Consider the following 24584-nt stretch of genomic DNA (forward strand, 5'->3'; position numbering starts at 1 on the left):
CAACTTTGTCTTTGTGAAAGATTGTATGAGGGGGTTTACAAGAAAGAGCTTGTAACTCGCTCACCCTTCTAGCAGATGTAAGTGCTATTAATAAAACAGTTTTAAGGGTAAGAAATCTTAACGAACAAGAATGGAGTGGTTCGAAAGGTGTGCCCATCAGGAAAGTTAGGACTAAGTTTAAATCCCATAGGGGAACCTGGAATGGTCTTGGGGGATAAACGTTGGTTAACCCCTTTAGAAACTGTATTACCAAGGGTAACTTCAAATAGGATGGTTCTTCCGCAGTGCGCTTAAAGATGGATAGCGCTGCGAGATAGCCCTTAATGGTGCCAACTTGAAGGCCTGAATTCGCCAAATAGAGTAGGAAGGACAAAACCATTGGTGTACTACATGAAATGGGGTTGATATTCTTTTCTCTACACCAGCTGCAAAATCTGTTCCAACGGCAGCGGTATAAAGACTTTGTTGGTGGCCTCCTTGCCGAAAGCAACACCTCAATAACATCATCAGGGAGGTCCCAATCCTTGTACCTCAGCCTTTCAGAAGCCAAGCGTGAAGGTTGAGGGTTTTGATGTCTGGATGGAGAACCTGACCTCCCTTCTGTGAGAGTAGGTTCTCTCTGAGTGGAAGTCGAATTGGAGGGCAGATGGACAAGTCTAGAAGGTCCGGGTACCACGTTCTCCTGGCCCAATCCGGGGCAATTAGGATCATGGTTTTCCGGAATCTTCTCAACCTCCTGATCATTTGAGGAATGACAGGGACCGGTGGGAACGCGTACAGAAGCGGAAACTCCCAGTCCACTATGAACGCGTCTCCCAGAGCTCCTCTTGGGGGAAATTCCCTTGAGCAGAACAGATCGCACTTCCTGTTGACACTCGTGGCAAACAGATCCACCTGAGGGGTTCCCCAAAGGGCGAAGATCTCTTGAAGGACTTCCTGAGCTAGTTCCCACTCGTGGGAGACTGTGTTCTACCTGCTCAGAGCGTCCGCTGTCAAGTTCTTCTCTCCGGCTAGGTGAACTGACGATAGAGAGATTCCTTCTTGGATTGCCCAAAACCAGAGCTGCATCGCCTCTCTGCACAGGGGTAGTGATCCTACGCCTCCTCTTTTGTTGAGGTAATGCATCGCCACTTTGTTGTCCGTCATTATCAGGACATTCTTCCCTTGTACAGCTGGCAGGAACGCCTTCAGCGCAAGTCTGGTCGCCCTCAGCTCTAACAGGTTGATATGTAGTCTGGACTCTGATGGAGACCAACGACCGCTGATGGTCAAGTCGTTGGCGTGGGCTCCCCACCCCGAGTGAGGCATCCGTGACTATTGTTATCTCCGGCCAGGGTTGCCAAAACTGTTCTCCTTTCAGAATGTTCTCCTGACAGGCCCACCACTGAAGGTCTCGAGCCACCCTGTCGGGAACCTGAAGAAGATCTGTCATTCTTCCTGAGAATTGTGACCACTGAGTCCTCAGTGCCCACTGGAGGGATCTCATTCTCAGGCGAGCCTCTGGCACTAGGAAAATGCAGGATGCCATGAGGCCTAGCAACCTCAAAAAGTCGAAGGCTGGGAGACGTTGGGCATTTTGGAACTTGGTAACCATCTGTAGAATATCTTGAGCCCTCATTTCTGGTGGCGAGGCTTTTCCCAGGGAAGTGTCCAGGATCGCTCCGATGAACTGGAGTCTCTGCGATGGTATCATTTGTGACTTCTTTAAATTGAGGGAGAAGCCCAGTCTGTGAAGGGAGTGGCAAACGTGATTTAGCTGGATCTGAGCTTGTTCCGAAGATATAGCCCTGATCAACCAATCGTCCAGGTAGGGGTAGACGTGAATCCCTTCCCTCCTTAGACTTGCCGCCACTACCGACATTAACTTGATGAAGACCCTCGGGCGGAGGTCAGCCCAAATGGCAGCACTCGAAATTGATAATGAGAGTTGCCAATTGCGAACCTCAGGTATTTCCTGTGTTTGAGATGGATAGGCACATGGAAATAAGCGTCCTGAAAGTCCAGAGATACCAACCAGTCCTGGAACTGAAGGGCCTGAAGGATCTGAGAAAGAGTTATCATCTTGAATTTGTCTTTCCTGAGGAATTTGTTCAATTCTCGCAAGTCCAAGATGGGTCTCAGTCCTCCGTCTTTCTTTGGAATGAGAAAGTAAGGGGAGTACCAGCCCTTGTTCCGCTCCGCTACAAGTACCGGTTCTATGGCACCTTTCTCTAGCAGGTCCAAAATTTCCTGCAAGAGGAGCGGATCTGGAGCTTTCTGAGAGCTGATCCCCGGTGGATGACTCTGAGGTATGCGTAGGAGAGGCAGGCAGTAACCTTGGGCAACTGTTTCCAATGCCCAAGCATCTGACGTGATAGCCTGCCATTCCGCCAGATGTTGAGTTAACCTGCCTCCTACAGGTGTCCTGTGAGGGAAGTCCTCAGAGTGGTTTTGGGGCGGCTGATGCAGATGCCGATGGTAAAGAGGCACCTGCTGTTGCTGCGGCTTTTGAATATCTACCCCGTCCACCTCGGGTAGTTCTTCTTTGTCCCCTTTGAGCCGGTCGTCCTCTACCTCTCCCGAATGCGGAGTAGAAGCGAAAGGACTTGCCCCTCGCAGAGGTTCCTGTGGGACGAAAAGGTGTCTGATGGATTGCAGCGCCTAGGAATTTTGCTGCTGCTTTTGATGTTTGCAGTTTTTCTAAACTGTCATCCGCCTTTTTCCCAAACAAAGAAGAGCCATCGAATGGCATGTTCAAGAGCCTGGCTTGCACATCTGGGGCAAAACCAGACTTTCTCAACCAAGCGAATCTCCTGGTTGTTGTACTTGCCGCCATTGCTCTCCTGATACTGTCAGCCGAATCAATGCCCGTCTGGAGGGATTCACACATAGCGTCTTTACCGTCCTGTATGATATTTAGGAACGCCTTCCTTTCTTCTCCCTCCGGGATGCAGTCAGCCGCTGTAGAAGCACACTCCCAAAGTGTATGGCTGAATCTAGCAAGGGTGCAAGTAGCATTAACAGATTTTAACGCCATGCTACATGCCGAAAAAACTTTCTTTGCCATAGCATCATATTTCTTATCGTCCCTGTCCTGTGGGACGGTAGGGTAAGCAGTCTTGACGTCAGTAGAAGATGCTGCCTGTACCACCAGACTTTCTGGGGATGGGTGCTTTGACAAAAACTCCGGGTCTGCAGAAGATACCCTGTATTTTGTAGACAGTTTTTTATTTACTGCCGGGACGACATCTGGGGTTTCCCAGTTCGTCATAATCTTCCTCTGAAGAGCTTTATGAAAGGGCACTACAGGATCCTCCTGTGGACCTTTGTCAAGAATATCCGTGAGGTCATCTTGTTGGAAAGCCTGTGAAGGTGTTGACCACCCCATAAATTCTGTGATCCTGGCCATTAAGGCTCTATAGGGGGTTTCAGCATGCTCCCCCGGGTCTGGCCATTGCAAACTCCACCTCAGGGGAAGTGTCTAACCCACTTGCCTCATGTAAGGAATCATGAAGATCCTTTAACCTGCGTTCTTCTGAGGATAACTCCTCTCTAACTGGGGTTGCAGGTCCCTGCAACTCAAATGTGTCTTCCTGTTCAGATAGTTCACCCTCTTCCATAATTGAGGACATAGTTCTCAATTGTTCTGAACTCACAAAGGGTGTAAAACCCATCTCCAAGGCAGAGGGTGCCAAACTTGTCACAATCGGCCTCGAAAACGTCGATGTCGTCAACAACGACGTCGAAGGCTTCGGGCGTGGCGTCGAAAACAAAGGCGGAGGCCTCGAGGACCTCGATAGAATTGGGATTCTGCTCGAGGAAGTCGGCAATCTCGACGCCATCGTCATCAAGGACCTGGGGATAGCCACTGTGTGCGTCGTAACCATGACTTTCCTTGGCGTTGACGCCGGTGTCGAAGATGGCGTCGAGTCGACAGACCCGTGTGTCGAAGGTCCCTTCGACAACGGCGTCAAAGACACCGACCTCGGCGTCGACGGAACCTTCGAAGAAGGTTTTGAGGTCATAGCTTTACTCGAGGGTTCGTGACGCGCTCGAAAAGCTTCCTTCGCCGGGTACTGCGACTCGTGGCGTTTTTGACCTTCGGGTCTTTCGACCAGAGCATCGCTCTCGGCAGTCTTCGAGGGGGTCGAGGCCGCTTTCTCGAAGACTCTCATCATATTATTGCGGAATTCCTCCCATTCAGCCCGGGAACTATGTTTCGTGGGGCAAGGGATTCTTTTTGGAAAAACAGAGGAAGAGGAGGATGGAGAAGGGGATCTTCGACGTCTCCTCTTCGAGTGCTTCGATCTCGAGGAGTGAATGGACCCACTCCGAGACCTAGAGCGCGAATGTCCGGTCAGGGTCCGTCAGCGACATCTTTTTCCCACAATCTCGGCATTTTTTGAAGCCGGACCGAGGGGTCGTCGGTTCCGACGAGGAAGCCATCGAGTACGGATCGAATATCTCGAGGTAAATAGGATAAATTGTCTACAAAACTGAGCAACGGTATTCCGAGGCACTGAGTAAGCGCGGAAAAACAGAACTGAGCAACGGACGCTGCGCGCGGCCTTTATAGGCAGGATGACGTCGATACAGCGGCTGTCGAGGGACATCGACTCGGCCGACGTCAACGCGCAGCGCCCTCTAGAGAAAAATTTTCCGAGGCCAGCAGAGCTGGAAGGAGATATCTAAGATAAGGAATACGTCAGAGGACACAATCCCTTCGAATGACACATTCTGGCTCAGGTTTTTAACACAAAACAGTTCAAAACGTGGATAGAGGCTCGTCTAGCCTTTCACGATAAAGTCTCTCTTTCGGTCTTTCAAATAAGGTTTCAACTAAATGTTCACGTCGGTCCCCCTCGGTCAGGCTCAGACCTTTCACAACAAAGTTCAACAATACTTGCAGGGGGTTCTCTTCCCCAAACTTATTACACTTTGTGTCTCCCTCAGTGCGGCTCAGACCGTTTTCGGATGTCAAAGAGTTTCGATTGTGCATGGCTTTCTTTACAGACCAGCAGGAACACTTCGACTCAGAGTTTAATGTTTCGCTTTTACTCTCCGCTTCTCTCAGGGTTAATTTTGATCACTCTGCTTTTGCAGTTCATTCACTTGATCGCTACGAATAATGCACCTTTCACAGAGACTTTGAGTGGGCTACTTCCTTTTGCTGGACCACTCCATTACTCAGTATCGCTGTTTTCACCACTGTCCTTACTTCAAAGTTCATTCACAGGTCTGCCTTTCTTCGTGTCTCATCCACATGCGTGCAGCCTTCACTTGCGATGTAATGTTGCCACTTCAATCTTTCTTTAACACACAGACCGGTTTGTCAGGTTGCTTGCCAACTCACCGGCTGTGTGCGTTTCTTTCTTAGTTTTACGATTTCCAATTCACGAGTCAAGGTTAGAACCACAGGCTTGGCCTCGCCTCCCCAACTCGGCTGTTCACCTGGGAGGGTCGCTGGAATCCTTGAAACAGAATGCAGACTTCTGCTTTGGGATCTGCCCTTCTCCACGTGTCTTTCGTGGCCTCTCTCAGCATGGAACAAGGAGAGTTCCAGCGAGGATCATGGTTAGCAGGCGACGAAAGGCATTTTGCCAGTCACGGTCACAGCACCTGCTCAAGGACAGGTTCCCTTGAAGGTGGGAAGTTGGACTTCGGGGGGAAGGTGACTTGTAAAACAAGCTCCCAACCACCAAAGGTTCCAGACTATTGCGGAACTGCGACTGTTCTGGCGAGTTAGTCCATGTGTCAGATACCTCTTTCTGGCATCATTGGAGGCTGTCCACGCAAGTACCGACTACGGGCCGCAGCACTCGCCGACATTACAAGAAGCATGCCATGAATTTGGCATAGCGCGAGCCACAGTCTAGTTTCTTTCTTATGTGCTTGGTTGTATAACTTCCAGGTTCGGAAGGCAGCCAGTGTGTTTCAACTTTGTGAAAGCCTTCCGCTTCAGAGGCTTACTCCTCTAGCGAGATCCTTGCGATCTTGTTTCTTGTGCCCTTGTCCAACCTCCAGCCTTCTTCTTTCCTCTCCTGTCCCCTGCAGTCCTAGACTCTCTTTCCTGCCTCTCTCCGGTATCACTACATATTATCCCCACCAAAATTATCTCCTGTATATATGGTTGTCTGAAACGGCCATAGGCGATATTTTGGGGTGGGGGGGGTAAGATCATTTTTGGGGTTTTTGGGAGCAGGGGTTGCGGGGATGTCTCCTACAGGTTCCATGCCTTAATATTGCCGCAACAATATGGCAATATTTTTGTATGGCAATATTTTTGTGGGGATATTAACACATGGAACCCTCTTTCCTTCGTCCAGTTCCGGATTACTGAAAGTGTCTTCAGTTGGATCCGTTTCAGATTGATCACATGTTCCTGGATCATTACCCTCCTGGTTGGACCATAACTGTTCTTGGGCAGTCCCACTAGTCCAAGGGCTGAAGCACCACTCAGGGTCTGTCTTCGAAGATCAGGAAGAGGAGCAGGGCTTCACCGGGCTGTATACTGGTAGAGATGCTGGGCCACTTCAGGAGTTGTCTTCAGATCTTCAGCTGGCTGCTCTTAAAGGGATTCTTGGCTCCCACGTAGATCTGAAGAATAGCTGCAGAAGTCCTCCGTTTATACACAATTCGAGCTGGAGGCAAGTCCAAGCCCACCAATGGTAAGGATCTGCATCATTTAAGTAGTAGACTGGGACTAAACAGTCACAGCCCCCTGCCTGGGCCAGACACACACACAGGTTCACATGGCCCACGAAAGCAGCGGCTTTCCGGGACAAGCACATGACCTTATATGGACCTTCCAGCCATTGAGAGGGCATGAAGAAGGCCAAACTACAATATGGCTACAGAACAAGAGAGACATCTCGTGGCACAGTCATCTCAGGGTGCTAGCCACCCTTTAGTAGCCATCCCAATCCCATAGTGCAAGGGTAAAATGAAAAAAATAAAAAGAAATCACAGCTGCCACCAACTTGCTTTAGGCACATTGTCAAAGTAACCAAAAAGCCATTCTATAAAAAGTGAATACAATAATTCATAAAGGGAGACAGTCTCTCAGTACAGTCTCAGAGACTAGTCAGTTTTCCCACAGGAAAGAGCTAAACGGACAAGGGGAAGTAAAGCAGACGGCTTTACTGACCTTCAAAAGTCAGGACAGTGTCCAAAACAAAAAAGAATGGGGGTCCCATAGGAATCTATGGCGGGAAAGGTGCAATAAGAAAATCTTTAAGAGTCTGTTGTTCACAAATCACATGAGTACCAACCAAATGATTTAAATAAAAAACATACTCTTACCAGATTTCTGTTTGGAACTAGGATCCCACTACCTTTACCATGGCCATCCTAAGACTTAACTCCCCCTGATGGTTTTTATGGTCCTTATTAGGTTGATATCACTACCACCAATCCTTTTGATTCTTTCCCTCCCTCATGCTTCAGGGAGATCACATTCTCCCTACAAGATACCCTCCGGGACATCCACAAGTCAGCAGCTACTAGCAACACATTGTTTCTAACTCCTTGGAGTCCGCAAAGTGCTGCTTCAACTTAACTTGGAGGAACACCAATTATAAATATGTTCATGCATGGGCATATTGAACATATGCAAAAAGGTTACTTTATAGCTGTAGCGTGAAGGAAGATAGATTTTTGCGGATGCATTAGCCTGTTGAGCTAACCGAATTACATATTAGGTCCTTAGATGGCTGCATTAACAGCTATGACTAACAGCTTATTCAAAGTGTGTACTAAATGCTGAAACAGACCTTTATAGATGGATTAGTAATGATTTAGTAGCGCCTATATACTAAGCATAGTGAGCTACATTGAATGTGCCAAAGGGGTGGAAGGTTACATTCATAACTTGCAAAGGCAGGGCAGAGGCCCACGTTTAGTAGCTAATAGAGACCTGTATTTGAGTGCTTAAATCATTATAGCACTTCTGTGTACTCGCATCAAGCAAGTGCCCGCAGCGTGATGTGCCCCTGTGGCTCCTTGTGGCGCAGTCATCTAAAGGGCTGGCTGAAGAATGACATCTGGTGATGGGCAGCAGTTTGTTTAAGATGACCAGGGTCCCCCAGCAATAATATACAAGGAACGTGAGGCTGTGTTCTAATTATTTGTGATTTGCTTAACTTACAATTTTATACCCAATTGCTGCTAAAATGACTCTTATAATTTGCCTTTCTGTCAAATTAATGTTTCGTTTATGCCGAAAGTGTCATCTCCCCAGTTGTGTGTTCATGGCTGTCGCGCAGAGTCGACCTGTTAGTGGGAGGTGGGAGATGTGCTATAGTGTGTGGGCTGGTCCCAAAATGGTGCTTGCACCCTTTTTCACTACAATAGCCTTTAACCCACCAACGCACATTTATGAGGGAGTAATTCGCAAAGTAAATTCATGTTACACAGTGCTCCTTTTTATGGTCTCTAACATTCTTCTACATTTTGGGAAGGAATCTTCCCAAACTTGTGTGAGAGCATTCTTCAGTTTTGCATAATCATTCAAATGAGCAGCACTCCATTCTAGCAGGGCATTACAACCACTCTGGGGGATGACATTGTCAGAAAATATTTTTCTGTTTGCAACTTTCCTTCCATGGACATCAATGGAACCCCAAAATATTTGTTATGGCTTGAACCATGAACTTACTTTTGTAGGTAAAGTCAGTTTGCTTTACTTCCTTTCCTTGACTCACTTGTCAGCCCATATGGTTACCAGTGCAGGGAGGCTCTGTCCCCTGTGCAATTCTGTCCCTTGTGAGAGATTCATGTAATATTTTACTGTAGCACACATCACCCTACAGTGAAGTGTTGAAGGGTTAATTTGTATCTCTTTTTGTACTCACTTTTTTGATGTATCCAGAACGGCATGGTGGCAGCAGATTAGGTTCTACCATTGTTTCGATGCAGGTTTATTTTTTACTGCATAAAGCCATTTTAAGCACCATCTACTAAAAATGAAAGTGCCAAGTGGTTTTCGCCCTATCCTTTGGCATCTTGTTCTTTGGACTTCTACCTTCCTTATCAAAAGCAGAAGACATATGAGGCATGCACTTCACAGGATCTAGCTGGGATGCCTGGGTAAAGTGGATGCATGCGTGACCAGGCTGAAGGGGGCAGGGGCTGGATGCGTGGGACTGTATGCTGCTGGGCAGATGTGGAATTTGGGCCAGTACCTGATTGGACAGCTCCTACAAGTTTGAATGGTGCAGATCCTTGCCAATGGTGGGCTGGGGCAGCCACCAGCCCAAATTTGAGACAAAGGGTGGATCTCTGCAGCTGTTTCTTAAATTCAGCATCCCAGCCAAGTCTCTGAAGCAGGGGAGCCTGTGCTGAAGACCCAGAAGACTGCTGCTAAGTTTGACCAACAATGCCAAAGTCAAGTTCTGGTAAAACCCTGCTTCTCTTACTGTCTTAATGCGATCCCAGATTTTACTAGTCAGTGCTTCGACTGGTGAGACCAACCAGTACGAATCTGTGCTTATGAAGCTCACTGCCATAAGCGGTCGCAAGGACCGCAGGAACCTCCTTCGGGCTGTTCAGCTGCTGACAAGGCGGCTCTGCTGCACCAGTCACCGCGCTGAGCTGGAGCTCGGGACTCTGCATGTTGATGACTTGTGCCAGAAAACCTCCAAAACAGCTGCTGGTGTTCTGCAGAACAATGACGGGCCTTCCAGGAGTTGAGTCTTCCTTGCTCCCACATGTCTCGCTCACACCCACCCCCTGATCGGGGTGAACTTCGCTGCTGCCCATCTCTGCCGTAACCTGTGGGGGTCTTCTATCTTCGTGGGACCTGCTGTGGTTACTGCCCTTAATGCCTGGGCCGTCCTGCTGGAAGAACTCTAGAGTATTGTACCTCCATCTAACCGGAACAAATCCTGACTCCAACTTCTGTCAGTGCATCCGCAGCCCTTGGCCCACTGCAACTGGACCAATTGCAGAAGTAAATGGCCCCAATGATTGAGTACTCCAGAAGTGATGTGATCAATCCTGCAGAGTCATCACTAAACCCCAGCCTAAAGTCTTCTCCCATGTGGCATGGGGAAGGCAGACGCTACCTGGTCCTAACCCTGGGGGTAGTAACACGAGGTAGGATCACATCAGAGGAGATGGCCGTCAAGGGGAAGTGGTAACTGCACTAGGAGAGATGCAGTATTCATCCTCTTCTGAGGATGAGATTCCCCTAATACCTACATATCTAAATGGAATGCTGTCAATGTACAGTTCCCTCTTCTAGAAACACCCAAAGCACAGAATATGAAAACTCTTAATCAGCATAAAAATGGTACATTGGGGGATCGGGAAGTTAATATCACAACTTCTAATAGTTATGATTCTGCCTTATATAGAGGTCCAAACCCCAAGGGTAAACCAACAACTCTTAATAACCTCCCCTAAACTTGACAACTCTCACTTAACAAATCAGTTTAAGTTAACTCATCATAAAAAGAACAAACATTATGGACTTCAAGTCCCATAATGCTTGTGGTAGTGGGACGAGGAGAAGGGACTCTCAGTTGAAGTATAAGGAACGGTCTAGTTGTTGTGGTAGAAAGCACCTGAGTGAGGCCTTTAAATGTATACATTAGTATCAGGTTCAGCAGAAGGGAGAGGCAGGTGAAGCTGTTGGTGTAGTAATGGCTGCAACAAAACTAGGTGTTGGAGACGCTGTGGAAGCAGACGAAATGTGGCCCTGCAGAGAGTGCACAGCTGGAAGTGGCTCTGAAGAAAGCTACGCTGAGTGAGATCACACAGAGCGGTCAGAGCTCCCCTGAAGGATGTATGTACTGCGGCAGTCTGACCAGAGCTGGCAGAGCGTAGAGGGACCAAAGAGCTCTGCAAAAGCACACACGAGTCAGAAGCAGACAAAGCATAATGGTGAGTTGGCCTGCAGTAGATGCCGCTTAGGCGCTTTGAAAAAGACTGCTAGGTCAATTTGATGATTTTGAATACCGAACAAATGTAATAAGGCAAACTGGGTGCAACTCTTCTAACCAGGGATACCAGTTGGGAGAGAAATGTAACCTGCATTGCCAAAGCCTAAGAAAAGCAATAACAAGCCAGACGGGCTGCAACTCTCCTAACAAGGGATATCAATAAGGGCACAATTGTAACCCACATTGCCAGGAGCCAAGATGTTGCATAAGCATTAAACAAAGACGGCAGAAGTAAAGCCCTACTTGTATGAGAGATCAAGGTGAAAGAGAGCTGTAACCTGTATTGCCTAGATCAAAAGGCAGTAAAAGACTAATACACAGACACAGCAAGAAAGCAACTTCCCTTTTATGGAATATCAATTTGGGAAGAACTATAACCCATTTTGTCAAGGGTCAAGAGCCTATAAAAAGAAGCAGCTGTTGTAAAAACCTCCTCACTTAGAATCCTGGTGTGGCGAGTTTTGGAACAAACATTACCACATAGTACAATTGTAGTAGTAGGAGTTTTATCCCGGCAGGTGGCTAAACCAGGAAAGGGACCAATAGTAGTAAGTACTGGCAGGCGAGTATATCAGGAAAGAAGAAGATGAATTAAAGTACTGTGTTTTTGGTAAAAAAGGAGTGTTGGAAAAGAAGTGTTTACTTAATCACCTTGTCCTGATGAACTGTTGCATTTCAGAAAGTGGTTCTTTTGAAGAAGTATAAATATTAAGCTATTCTGACTAAAGTGTGTATTTTGAAGAAGGATGATGTGCTAACAATTGCTTGGCCTTTGAGAAATTAACAATTGCACTCGGTTATGAACTTGTGTTTTGAGGAAAATACTTTTTGTTTCGCCAAGCAAGAGACTGTGGTAAAATCACAGTTCCTTTGATTTTTGAACAAGCCTTTGGAAGAGAGATATTCACTTTGCCAAGTTGAAGGATATATTGAAAGGAAAAGACCTTTTGTGCTACGTTGAATGGAACTTTGTTATTGCAGAGAACTTTCTTGAATCTGAACTTTGCTCAAGGTCACAAGGAGTACTTTCTAAAGCTTTTGAGTTTGAATTGATATGCTATTTTGTGGAACTTAAGACAGCCAAACAAACCTTGTATAATTTTGTTGTATATATTAGTGTGAGGGTCACATACTTTTTGGACACTAGGTCTTGTTTCTTTAGTCTTAGTTTGTTAGACAGGGACATCCTTCTTAGGCTAGGGAAAGATAGGCATTTGTCTCGGCCCTTTTATTTAATAAAATGGCAACTTGTGAGAAACCTCTACCTGTGTGCCTGTCTCGCATTTCTGACTCCCCACAGTGCTAACTCAGAAAATGGAAATTCGGGAGATAACCTTCATGCTGGTTTCTGGCCCTGCCCACTCCTGCAATAGGGATTGCTTGGACGTGAATTTAACTCCTCACCTATCCCTTGCTTGGTCGTGATTGGTGGAGTTCTGGACAAGGCCAACAAAGTCTTTTTTGTGCTCCTGTATTGCTAGACTTATTGTGTGGGGTTAACTGTACTGCACCCTAGAGACCAAAACTATTCCTCACTGATAATGCCCAACAAGGCCAAACCATTTTTGAGGATGCTTGGGGTCTCGTGCAGAAGGGATGTGACCTAGCAGTTTGGGCTGGACTGCCCCTTTTGGGGTGGGACCAAGCCTGATTTGCATATGGTCTTTCTCCATCTGTAATGGCTCAGCAGGCTGAAAAAGAATGGTCTGGAGGGTTGGCCAGTGCTGTGCCAGTGGTTTTGATTTGTTCAAAACCTTCCAGCCATCAACTTTTGATTTTGTTTTAGTAACTGTACAATTACCACCCCCATATCTCCCGACGTCCGCCCTACTGCTCAGATTGTTACCTTAATAGAGTTTGGATAGACCCAAAGGTCAAAAGCCCTGTTCACTAACTAGGGTGGCCTATCAAAACCCTATCACAAAGCTGGTTTTGAAAATCCACCTTAACATCTGCTAATCAACAATGTAATTGGACTATGAAAATTACAAGCAAATTCAAAAGCCCTTAAATACTCAATATCCTCTTTCACGTCACATACATGGCAGATCCTTTGGGAACCTGAGAAGGGAATCGTACCCACCAGAACCAGTATTTCTTACAATCTGTCCTTCAAGTTCCTTGAGTTTCAACTGGGAATTATTTTCTGTCTCATTATCTTACAACTCTTGGGACTTGGAGGATGCCAAGTGTGCTCTCTCCCCCTGTCCTTCTCTACCCTATAAGCTTCCATTTGGGAGAATTTGAGTCTTTTCTGAAGTTCTTGAATTTGAAGTGTCTCACACACTAGTCTCCAGAGGTTTTCAGCCTCAAAGGTATACAGAGATAAAAGTATATCGCTGCTGCCATCCTGCAACACTAACAGACTTTTCGGGTGAGGAGACAGACCATGAGACAAATTGGGGCAGGTTTGTGGTACACCTGCCCTTGTAGCCATATAGGCTACTTATGCCAGCACAGTAAAACCTACAACCAGACTCAAATCACTGTTGACCATCAGATCTTGGGCTCTTCCACGTGCATAACATACACCCATGTTTCCCCACCAACCCCATGGAAAGCCGAAGGTTTCAGGGAGAACTCATTAGAAGGTTTCCAGTCAGCATTCCAAAAGCCAGCAACACAATTTAGGGGACCAACAGAGTACTCAAAAGGAGAGTCAAACATGATTTTCTGACTTTAAATAGACATAACAAGCAATGACAAATTAAAACGAATGTCTCTAAACCAATGAACAAGTAACACACCTGCAAGGAATAGGAAGCAACAACAAAAAACTGTTCCAAAGGAGCATGTTTCCTGACTCACCCAAAGACAGATAAAATAGGGTTAGCCACAGAAAGATTCATGCAGGCAGGACCCGGCACTCTAGAGCAAAGTTACAGCTCATATTTTGTATATAGCTTATTAGAACATGCCAGCAGATAGCAGAAGTTCTTGAGCATTTTGCAAGGAGGAAGATCAGAATAACATAGAAACCACTGTATAGATAAACATGAACACATGATGAAATAAACGTCTTTACCGGAAACAGGATCTGATGAAATGATGACACCCAATGTTGTTGTTCCATCTGACCGCCTTCGTTCAAATTCCAACTGGGGAGGGAAAAAACATTTTAAAACGGATCCTTACTGTTTAGATTGATTTTCAGAATTAGACCTGTGTACAGGCTCAGAGAGGCCAGCCTATTATTATTATAAACAGTCACAAACACTAATGTCTAGACAAACTCTATTTAGGTAGTGTGACTGAGAAGCACGGCTTAGACTAGGAGGGTGCGAGAGTGTTGAATGGTTCAGTTAAGAACACAGAGAGCACTCTTAATAGAAGTTAGGCAGAATCAATACATATAGAGCAATTTATTTAGGCCTTAGACAACCTCTTGGCAATGAACTCGCGGTTAAGAAACCCACTTAAACATTCACTACTATTATATACACAGTCACCTTGGTGGGCTCTGCTAAGGGCACGAACACTTCACAAAGTTATAATCAGTTTTCAGAATACTGTAAACATAGAAAAGCAAGTTAAAAAACAACGGGCGAATAATCAATAGAGAACTAATATGCTGAAAATTAAGGAGCAAGAAGCACCATACAAAACCTGGAACGCTCGGCTACTATTCTTAAAAAGGCCTTCCCGGGATTGAAAAGAAGGGGCCTAGTGTCCTTAGAGTCACAGGCCCCATGGTAAGTCTTTTCAGGAGGCCAGCAGTCTCCTTAGGAAGTTGGACAAGTGTTGGCTTCATCCAACAGCTAGCTTGCAAGTGTTCTAAAATACAGAAAGAACAAGGTGGAACGTTCTTAGCAGACCCCCCTCCCAATCCAACCACCTTACTGGAGACCCAGGAGAGGATCCCTGACCAGAACAAAACTGTTCAAGGCTACTCAAGGTCAGGACTGCTTACCCATATAACCCTATAGAGACAGGTCAAAACAGGTATGTGTAATCACCCCCTGTACTCCGATTCACTCAGGGACAACCATAGGAGTTTCTGAACTCACTTGGCCTTCTGGATTCGTGTGTTGGTTCCACTGAAGGAAGTCTAGTGGCCTGTGGTGCAGAGGTCACTTAAAGCATTGTGTTTTTTGGGTCTGGCAAGTTTGCAGTTCTGTGCTTCAATGGATCATTTCTGGGCTCTGAACAGCTGGACACACAGGACACACTGACTACTGGACCACCACTCTAGAGACGGCCTACGAGGACTACACCATGACAATGCAGACTGCAATCAGAAAAAGTCATTTGAAGAAAATGGCAGAAAACAACCCTTGTGACGGAAACAAAGAAACTGGTCCTGCACGGTCCCTCTATGTTGTGTAGAGCTGAAACTTCAGGGAGATGCTTCTTGTTCCTTAAGCTGAGGATAGGTGGTGTCCCAAGGTTTAACTCAGAACGACGACTGGTGAAGAGAAGTAGCCCAGCAAGGCTCTTCCAAATTGCTTTCAATGGCTGGATCTTTGAGTGAAGGTCAGGACTGGTTTTTCGCACCGGTCCAGGGGTCGAAGCACTGATGTAGGTCTTCAGTACATCTGCAGAGAGGCAGGGCTTTACCAGGCAACTGAAGAAAGTGTGGCCAGCTAGCTTCCAACCACGATATACGGATCTTTAGCAGGCTGCTCTCCTTCATAGGAGTCTTAGCTCCAATGATGACCTGAAGAATGGTTGCACACCGATCTGCAACATTCAAACCTATCAGGGGCTTACCAAGCCTGGACAACCTCTAGCCATTGCTTCTGCCAAGCAACAGACACTCTGGCACAATGTCGACTGGGTCCAGACAAACCCAGCTCCCACATCAGGCCACACACACAGACCGACAATTTGCCCATAAATGTTGGCACTTTCCCCAAGAAAGGGTTTACCGTACAGGGTTCGAAATTGTGTGGTGCTGGGAGCTATTTATGCTCCTGTTTGTAGCCTAGAAGAGCCTGGTTAGCTTAACACAAACAACCTCCAGGAACTACTTTTGGCTCCAAAGGCCAACGGATGCCGAGCAGGCACACCTGTGTGATTTTAACTGTGTGCATTCGGAACGGTCTGTGAATACACATTAGGACATATCTACATGACATTCAAAGCACAAGTGGTCATAAGTAATGAACAAAAGAACAAGTTGCTAACCGGTGGTAATGTTCTTTCAATTGGATGTTCCCGCCATGTATTTCTCATCTTACGATATCCTCGTTTCCAGCGTCAGCTGCTTCGGAAAAAAAGGTCTTGGTAGAGGGCGCTGTGCATTGACACGGTCGACCTGATATCCCTCGAGGGCTTCCATCTCGGTTGACGTCATAGTCGAGTATATATACCACGTGCAGCACCCGTTGGCTTCAGTTCTGTTTTTACACCACACATACGCAGAATTACCAACATTATTAAATGCCTTCAACTTATCAGACTTTAAAAGAGCGTAAGGTTTAATGCCTTGAAATTCTACAGCTGGGTAGGTTGGGAGGGTCGATCAGGAATACGTGGGAGGACTATCCAATCGAAAGAATGTTACCACAGGTAAGTAACCTGTTTGTGGGATGGATTGTGTCCTCCCACGTATTCCTCATCTTATAATGGACTCCCAAAGCAGTATAACATTTTTTGGAGGAGGATGTAAGAATTTTGAATGTTATCACTTTTCAAGAATGGAGCATAGAACTGCTTTCCCAAATCTTCCCTCACTGTTAGAAGTATCTAACCAATAATGTTTTCTAACCGTGTGGATGGTAGACCAGTTAGCTGCCTCACAGATATTCTTTATCGGATCTCCCCTCTGAAGGGCACAGGAAGTTGCCATACTCCTAGTAGATTGAGCCCTCAAGCCTACTGAGGGAGCTTTTCCAGCTAGCCTGTAAGACTCTGAAACAGCCAATATTCATTTTATTTTTTATTTTATTGTTACTTGGTTAACAAGTAACCTTTAACAAACACAAGAACATTTACAAGCAACATCTCATTTCAAATACAAATTACAAGTTAATAAATCGTATAAAAATGTAAAAGAATAGAAAAGCAGCATATAACGTACATTAAAAAGAAACCAAACAAGAAAGAATTATATAAAATAGCAAACCATGAGAGGGGGAAACATAACCAGAATACAGGAATACCTATCGCATTGATCATATTGCCCTTTCACAAGTATCTAAAATTTCTTTTAGGAAATTAATCGCGGCACCCATCCATTTGTTGTGACCAAAGGAGTACCCAGTATTATCCATCTGGATAAGGTTTGTTTGATAACTGACAGACCTAGTTTATGTCCTGCATACCCAATGAAGAGTTGGTCATGCCAACGTACTTTTGTCATTCTTGAAACATGAAAGCTTAGAGCTCTCCTCTCTATGAAATCTTTCCTCTTCCTTGCCAGGATGAGGTGGTGGTTAGAATGAATGGTAATCAGATACAATTTTGGTAGAAAAGAGGGTTTGACCTTAAGGACAACCTTATCTTTGTAAAAGGTGGTAAACTGTGGTTTACAGGATAATGCCTGCAACTCACACACCCTGCTATGTTTGTTATTGCTACTAACAAAATAGTTTTGTAAGTTAGTAACCTTAAAAGGCAGGAATGGAGTGGATCGAAAGAAGCACAAGTCAAAAACTTTAAAACCACATTAAGGTCCCAAACTGGGATTTGGAAAGGTGTAGGAGCAAACTCATTTGTGAGTCCTTTAAGAAATTGAGTTAAGGGTATTTTGAAGTAGGGTTCCTCTTCCGAGGTGCGCTTGAATATGGAAAGCGCTGCTAGATAACCCTTGATTATTCCTATCTGGAGCCCCAGATTTGCCAAACGTAGTAGAAACGATAACACCATAGGTGTATCGCATTGAAAAGGGTCCACATCTTTCTCCCTACACCAGCTGCAGAACTTGTTCCAACGGCAGCGTTATAAGGATTTTGTTGCTGGCCTTCTGGCCGAAAGCAAAATCTCCATTACTTTATCCGGAAGGTCCCAATCCTTGTATCTCAGCCTCTAAGAAACCATGCGTGAAGGCTGAGTGTCTTGACCTCTGGATGGAGAACCTGGCCCTCCTCTCGTAAGAGAAGGTCCTCTCTTTATGGAAGACGTATTAGAGGGCAGATGGACATGTCCAGAAGGTCCGGGTACCACGTCCTTCTGGCCCAATCCGGGGCAACTAGGATCATGGATTTCCCAACCTCCTGATCATGTGAGGAATGACGGTGACTGGAGGAAACGTGTAGAAGGATGGAAACTCCCAGTCCACCACAAACAAGTCTCCTAAAGCTCCTCTTGGGTGGAATTCCCTGGAGCAGAACAGTTCGCAATTGCGGCTGACACTGGTCACAAACAGATCCACTTGAGGGGTTCCCCAAATGGTGAAGATCTCTTGAAGGACTTCCTGAGCTAGTTCCCACTCATGGGAGACTGTGCTCTTCCTGCTCAGAGCGTCCGCCGCCATGTTCTCTTCTCCGGCTCGGATAACTGCTAATAGAGAGATTCCTTCATGAATAGCCCAGAAACAGAGCTGCATTGCTTCTCTGCACAGTGGTAGTGACCCTACACATGCTCTCTTGTTGAGGTAGTACACAGCCACTGTGTTGTCCATCATTATCAGGACATTCTTTCCCCATAAAGAGGGCAGAAAGACCTTCAGCGCAAGTCTGATATCCCTCGGCACTAAAAGGTTGTTGTGTAGTTTGGACTCTGATGGAGACCAACGACCGCTAATTGTCTGATCGTTGGCGTGGGCTCCCCACCCCGTGAGACGTCCGTCACTACTGTTATCTCTGCCAATGGTTTCCAAAAGGGTTCTCCCTTCAAAATTTTGTCCTCGCAGGCCCATCACAGGAGTTCCTGTGCAACCCTGTTTGGAAAACGAAGTGGGTCTAACATGTTGCCCGAGAATTGAGACCATTGTGTCCTGAGGGTCCATTGAAGGGATCTCATTCTCAGGAGGACCTCTGGCACCAGAAGAAATGCACAATGCCATGAAGCAGAGAAACCTCAAAAAGTCGAAGGCCGGAAGACACTGGGCACTCTGAAACTTGGTGACCATCTGCAAAATGTGTTGAGCCCTCACCTCGGGTGGCGAGGCTTTTTCCAAGGATGCATCCAGGACTGCTCCTATTAACTGGTGTCTCTGAGATGGTATCATGTGGGACTTCTTGTAACTGAGGGAGAAGCCCAGTCTGTGGAGGGAGAGGCAGGTGATACTGAGATGTTCCCTGGCCGGTTCGGGTGAACGTGCCCTGATCAGCCCTCTCCTGAGACTTGCTGCCACCACCACCATCAACTTGGTGAAAACCCTCCAGCACAGGTCAGCCCGAATTGCAGAACTCGAAACTGATCATGAGAACCGCCAACGGTGAACCCTAGGTACTTCCTGTGTTTGCGATGGATTGGCACATGAAAGTAAGCATCCTGAAGAGTCAATGATGCCATCCAATCCTGGAGCTGGAGGGCCTGAAGGATCTCAGAAAGTGTGACCATCTTGAACTTGTCCTTCCTGAGGAACTTGCTCAAGTATCCCAAGTCCAAGATAGGGTTCAGTCCTCCGTCCATCTTGGGGTTTAGGAAATATGGAATACAATTGTCTGTTCTCCATCACAGGAACTGGTTCTATAGCACCTTTCTCTAGCAGGGTCAAAATGTCCTGCAACAGGAATGGATCTGGAACATTTAGCTAATGGCTTCCCGATGGATGATCCTGAGGTCTCTGTATAAAGGGGAGGCAGTAACCCTGGGCTACTGTTTCTAGTGCCCATGCATCCAAAGTAAAACCTTGCCATTCTTTCAGATGTGTTGACAGTCTGCCTCCCACCAGGGTATCACAAGTCAAGACCTCAGTGGTTTTGAGGTGGCTGAAGCAGGGGCTCATGGTAAAGACACAGCTAATTGGGCAGGCTTTGCACGTCTGCCCCGTTCACCACGATGGAATCTTCTTTGTCCTCTTTGTCCGGCCTGTCCTCTCGCTCTTCCAACTGAGGAGTAATAGCGAAAAGATATACTCCTCCAAGATGAACCTCTGGGGTGAAAAGGCTGTGGCTGCCTGATGGCGGCAGATAAGGACTTGGCTGCCGCCTTTGCGGTCTGCAACGTTTCAAGGCTTTCGGCAGCCTTATTACCAAATAAATGGGAGCCGTCAATGGGCATGTTAAGGAGTCTGGATTGTACATCAGGTGCAAATTCTTATTTTCCCAACCATGCAAATCTACGTAGGACGGTGCTTGCCGCCATGGCCCTGCTGATGCTGTCAGCAGTGTCCAGACCTGATTGCAGAGACACACACACATGGGCTCCTTTCCAACCCTTATCAGATTCATGAAGCCATCTCTTTCCTCACCTTCAGGGATGTGATCAGCCGCCATCACTAAGCAGTCCCACAGGGCGAATGTGAACTTTGCAAGTGCACATGTAGAATTAGCAGACTTTAAAGCCATGCTGCTAGCTGAAAAGACTTTCTTTGCCCGTGAGTCAACATCCCCATCAGGGGTAAGGTTGGGTATGCAGCTTGCTTGGAGGCAGATGTAGCTGCTTGCACTACTAGACTTTCCAGAGCCTGATGTATTGACAGGTAGCCAGGGTCACTACTGTATGGCCTGTATTTTTTGTCAGATTTTTATTTACTGGAGGGCTGAACCCACACAGTTTTTGGTAACCCTTTTTTGGAGTGCCCCATGAAATGGTATTATGGGGTCATATTGAGGACCTTTGTCTAATATGTCTAAGGTCGTCTTGCTCAAATGAAGGAGCTGGTCGACTCCATCCTAGGAATTCTACCACTCTGGACATTAGGCTTCTGTATGATGCATCTGCATGATCAGCTGGGTCCGGTTTCCCCAAGATCTAGCTTGGGGAGGCGTCTACCACACTAGGAGTCTTTAGGACAGCATGTAGCTCCCTAACCCTGTGGCACGCCCTTGTTAGTGGCCCCGTTAGCAAAACAACAAACACTTCAGTTTCCTAGGCAGACTAGGTCCCACTTACCTATGCAGGTCTGCCGACGGCGAGTGGGCGACGGCACTTGGCACTCTCAGAAGGACATGCGTCCAGCGCGCCCGGTGCGGTCCCCTTTTCTACATTGGCGACTGCCGTGGCGGCTTGCCACCGGGTGCCCGAGGCACCGGCACCACTGGGCTCGTCACGTGATTCGCCACGTGACCAGGAAGGGACCTGGTCGGAGCAGTGAGACGCGGAGCACACATCACGTGTCAAGGAGCTGCACGTAAAGAAACAATCCACGGTGCACAGAGCATGATCAAGTGACTGAATCATGTGATCACCTTCGTATTCAAAAGGAACGTACTGACTCACATTCAGCGCTTCACAGCTGACTTAGTACTGTTTGGCGTTCTCACTGATTTTGTTGTTCTTGATTATCTTGACCACGGACTGCTTCCTGGATTCCTCTTCACCTTCCTTTGGTACTTCTGCATTTGCTCTGGCGACTTACTTGGATTTTTGACCTCAGCCTTCCATTGGAATTGTTATTGGATTTTCTTCTGCATTTGACATTATCTCTTGGTACTTTGACCTTGGATTGTTTACCGGACTGATTTTCGACTCTCCTGGTTCCGCCTTTGGCTCATGTTTTTTCTCCTGCATCAGGTGTTATTACCACCCAACTAGAGTGCCATCCTGTGTGACAACTGTCGCCTACCGCCGTCGACTACTGCAGACCCCTGCCAATTCACCTTATCCTGGGTACCCTGTCACCTGCATTGGGTAAGCCTTCTGTAGTGATATTGTATTGCTCTGATTGGGATTTCTTCCATTGTCTAACCTGGTTGCTTGCCTTACAGTGGTCAGGGGGGTCCTTCCGGCATTCCTTGTTCCAGGCTGACGGTACTCTACACCTGGCCACAAAGATTGCGCGAGCAGTAATATTACTATTTTGCGCGTGTGGTACTTGGGGACGGAGGTTTCATCATCTACACGACCATCAAGTCCCAACACCCTGGTCTCTTCTGAAATGAAACATTCAGTGACATTAGTTTTCTTATGAATACTAGGGGTATCCAATTAAAGACCACATGGAGGGGTTTCATCCGTTTCATAGCCTTCATATATGGACGTCAAGGACCTGAAAAAATCCTTTTTTGGTAGAGGCTTAAAAACCATTTTCTGACCTTTTTGTGGCAAAGGCACAGATGAATATACAATGTTTTTTGTATCTGTGTCAACGGTATGGACGTCGGTGGCGTCCATGGAATCGACGATTTGGCTTTGCACTTGTGCTTCGAGGGACTCAGCCCTCAAATCGATGGTTTCTTTAACGATTTCTCGTCTTGTCGAGTACTCGAAGACTTGCGAGAAGTCTTAAGCTTATGACCCGTGCTTGAGGGCACACAGGGTTTTGTCTTGGCCTTATACTTGTCACCGACCGTAGCATGGCCAGTTTTCTTATCTTTAGAGGAGGTTGAGCATTGTTCCTCAAACATTGTCTTCCAAAAGAGTTCCCACTGAGGCAGAAGAAGAGGAAGAAGAAGGTGATCTATGTCTTCTCTTCGATTTTTTTGATGACGAGAAGTGTCTGCTCCTCGAGTGGGATCATTTTTTAAATCTTTTTTTTTTTTGTGAGGAGAGGAATCTCTCGACTCGTGGGATGACCCACATTTCGAAGGAGTGGACAGGGATTACGGGACAATAATACCCACTGATAGTTTAGCTTTACACTTTAAGGCCTTACTTGTCATGAATTGACAGGATCGTCAGTCAGCGTTTACATGCTCGTCGCCGAGGCACCAGATGCATATTTTATGCGGGTCCGTGATGGACATCCTGGTGACACATTTTAGCCAATTTTTGAAGCTTGTCTTTGGAGTATTCAGAGCTGAAGACGAGACCATTTTCTGAAAGTTTTCATAGAAAACTGAAGTGCACCGTAATTCTCAAAGCAATCGCATTTGCGGAAAAACCAAACTGAAGCCAACGGGCACTGCATGTGCTTTATGTACTCAACAATTATATGAACCGAGAGGGAGGCCCTCGAGGGACATCAAGTCGACAGTCTCGATGCACAGCACCCGCAGCCACATCAGCTGCATCTTGTGCGGCCAGACATGTAATTGACTTGTCCCCAGCACTGTTGTCCTAGATGAGGTAGCCAGCCTCTTGGGAAGTCATCTGATTTGAAAACATCCTCCTCTCCTACCAATTTCACAAACAGAGCATAGCTCATTGACTATGGTCCAAGCAGAGACTGCACACCTTCACTACCAGGGGATAGCTTCTGTCAGCCCACCAATCCCATTTTGGCAGCCAAACCATCAGATTGGAACCAAAAAACGGCAAAAGCCCAGGCTCACCCACACAGGGAGTGTAGTAGCCTACCAAGGGCCAATAACTGGTCTAAACCAGTCCACCACACTATGAAAGTTGCCATCTCGGGATCACAAAGTTCCCACGTGAGCATAATGGCCATTGCAAGGCCTGCGCCTCATGGAGTCTGAACAAAGGAAGCCCTTAAAAACAAAAAGGCTGAGAGTAGGACTTATAAACCCATTAGTTCTTCGATGTCTACAATAAAGGCATATTGGGCTAATAATGCAGTAAATCGGCTTGCAAAACGTAATATTAGCTGCAACCACCCTACCCCTAAAAGCAATGTAGAGATAAAATTAACCTAGACCAAAAAGGGCGTGCTGGTCATCTTATGGGCGACTCATTACCATATACCTTTTTTGTCTTGGCTTTAGGGGTTCTGTACTGCAATGATTCTGTTCTTGCCTTTCAAATCGCACTTCTCCGTTTCATGGGCAGACCAAACCCCCCCCGTTCCCTTTTATTCCCACTTCAATACGAGATCCCTCAGGGCTCGGCCTGAGGTCCTCTTCTTTTCTCTATTTGCACAATCCCCTTAGCATCTATTAACATTTCTTTTGGCCTTTCTCATCACTTTTATGTAGAGGATTTGCCGTTTTTTTCTGTCTTTCTCTTCCTCTACCCCATCTATCCAGGACACACTTACCACTTGCCTTCTAGTTATTCAGTCTTGGATCTCTGATCATTTTCTCCATCTTAATTTCTTCAAGACTGAGTTTCTTGTCTTTTCAGCTAGTACTATTCCTCTGCCTCTCCCACTATCCTCCAACTCATTTCATTCTGCTTCTCTTCCCGTAACCTCAGTGTCATCATCGATTCCCCCCACTTTCTCCTCTCAGATCTTTGCTATATCTCGATCCTGCCATTTTCATCTTTTTAATATTCAGAAGACTAGGCCCTTCCTTTCTATTTATGCTACAAAGTCTCTTGCATCATCCCTCATTTCCTCCCACTTATTTTATTGTTCAAGTCTCTTCCTTGGTTTTCCTGCAACTCATTTGCCCCCCCCCCTTTGTTCTGTTTACATCTCATCCATACATCTTCTTTTCTCCCCATTCTCTTGTAATTCCGTTCCTACGGCCTTGCTGTCTCTTCGCTGGCTTTCTTTCGGATCTCTTCAACTTTCTCCATCTGGTCTTCAAGTGATCACAACCTGGCTCCACCCTATCTTTCTTCACTCATTTCATTTCCTTTTTTCTTTTCGCTGCTCCTTGCACCATCCAGTTTTTTTGCTAATTTTCCCTACCCGCACCGAAGCATAGAAATGCGTTTCGTCTTTCTCTCGGCTATCACCTTAAAGCCTAACCTTCTGCCCTCCTAATTGAATCATTGTTATCTCCATTTGATTGCACTGTGGCATAAAAAGCTCTACAAATTAAA

At 46.4% G+C, this 24584-nt stretch overlaps 1 protein-coding gene across 2 annotated transcripts in view; it reads right to left on the reverse strand.

Moving 5' to 3' along the window:
- Nucleotides 1-24584, reverse strand: part of BRD7 (bromodomain containing 7) — a 718458-nt gene that overhangs the window by 405888 nt on the left and 287986 nt on the right. For both annotated transcript variants that reach the window (XM_069604773.1, XM_069604774.1), the window contains exon 9: nucleotides 13948-14020. In XM_069604773.1, coding sequence (XP_069460874.1) covers nucleotides 13948-14020 — 73 coding nt within the window. The remainder of the gene's footprint in view (nucleotides 1-13947; nucleotides 14021-24584) is intronic.

The sequence above is a fragment of the Ambystoma mexicanum genome, chromosome 1p, assembly GCF_040938575.1.
Source record: "Ambystoma mexicanum isolate Mex_15411 chromosome 1p, UKY_AmexF1_1, whole genome shotgun sequence".
Classification (NCBI taxonomy): domain Eukaryota; kingdom Metazoa; phylum Chordata; class Amphibia; order Caudata; family Ambystomatidae; genus Ambystoma; species Ambystoma mexicanum.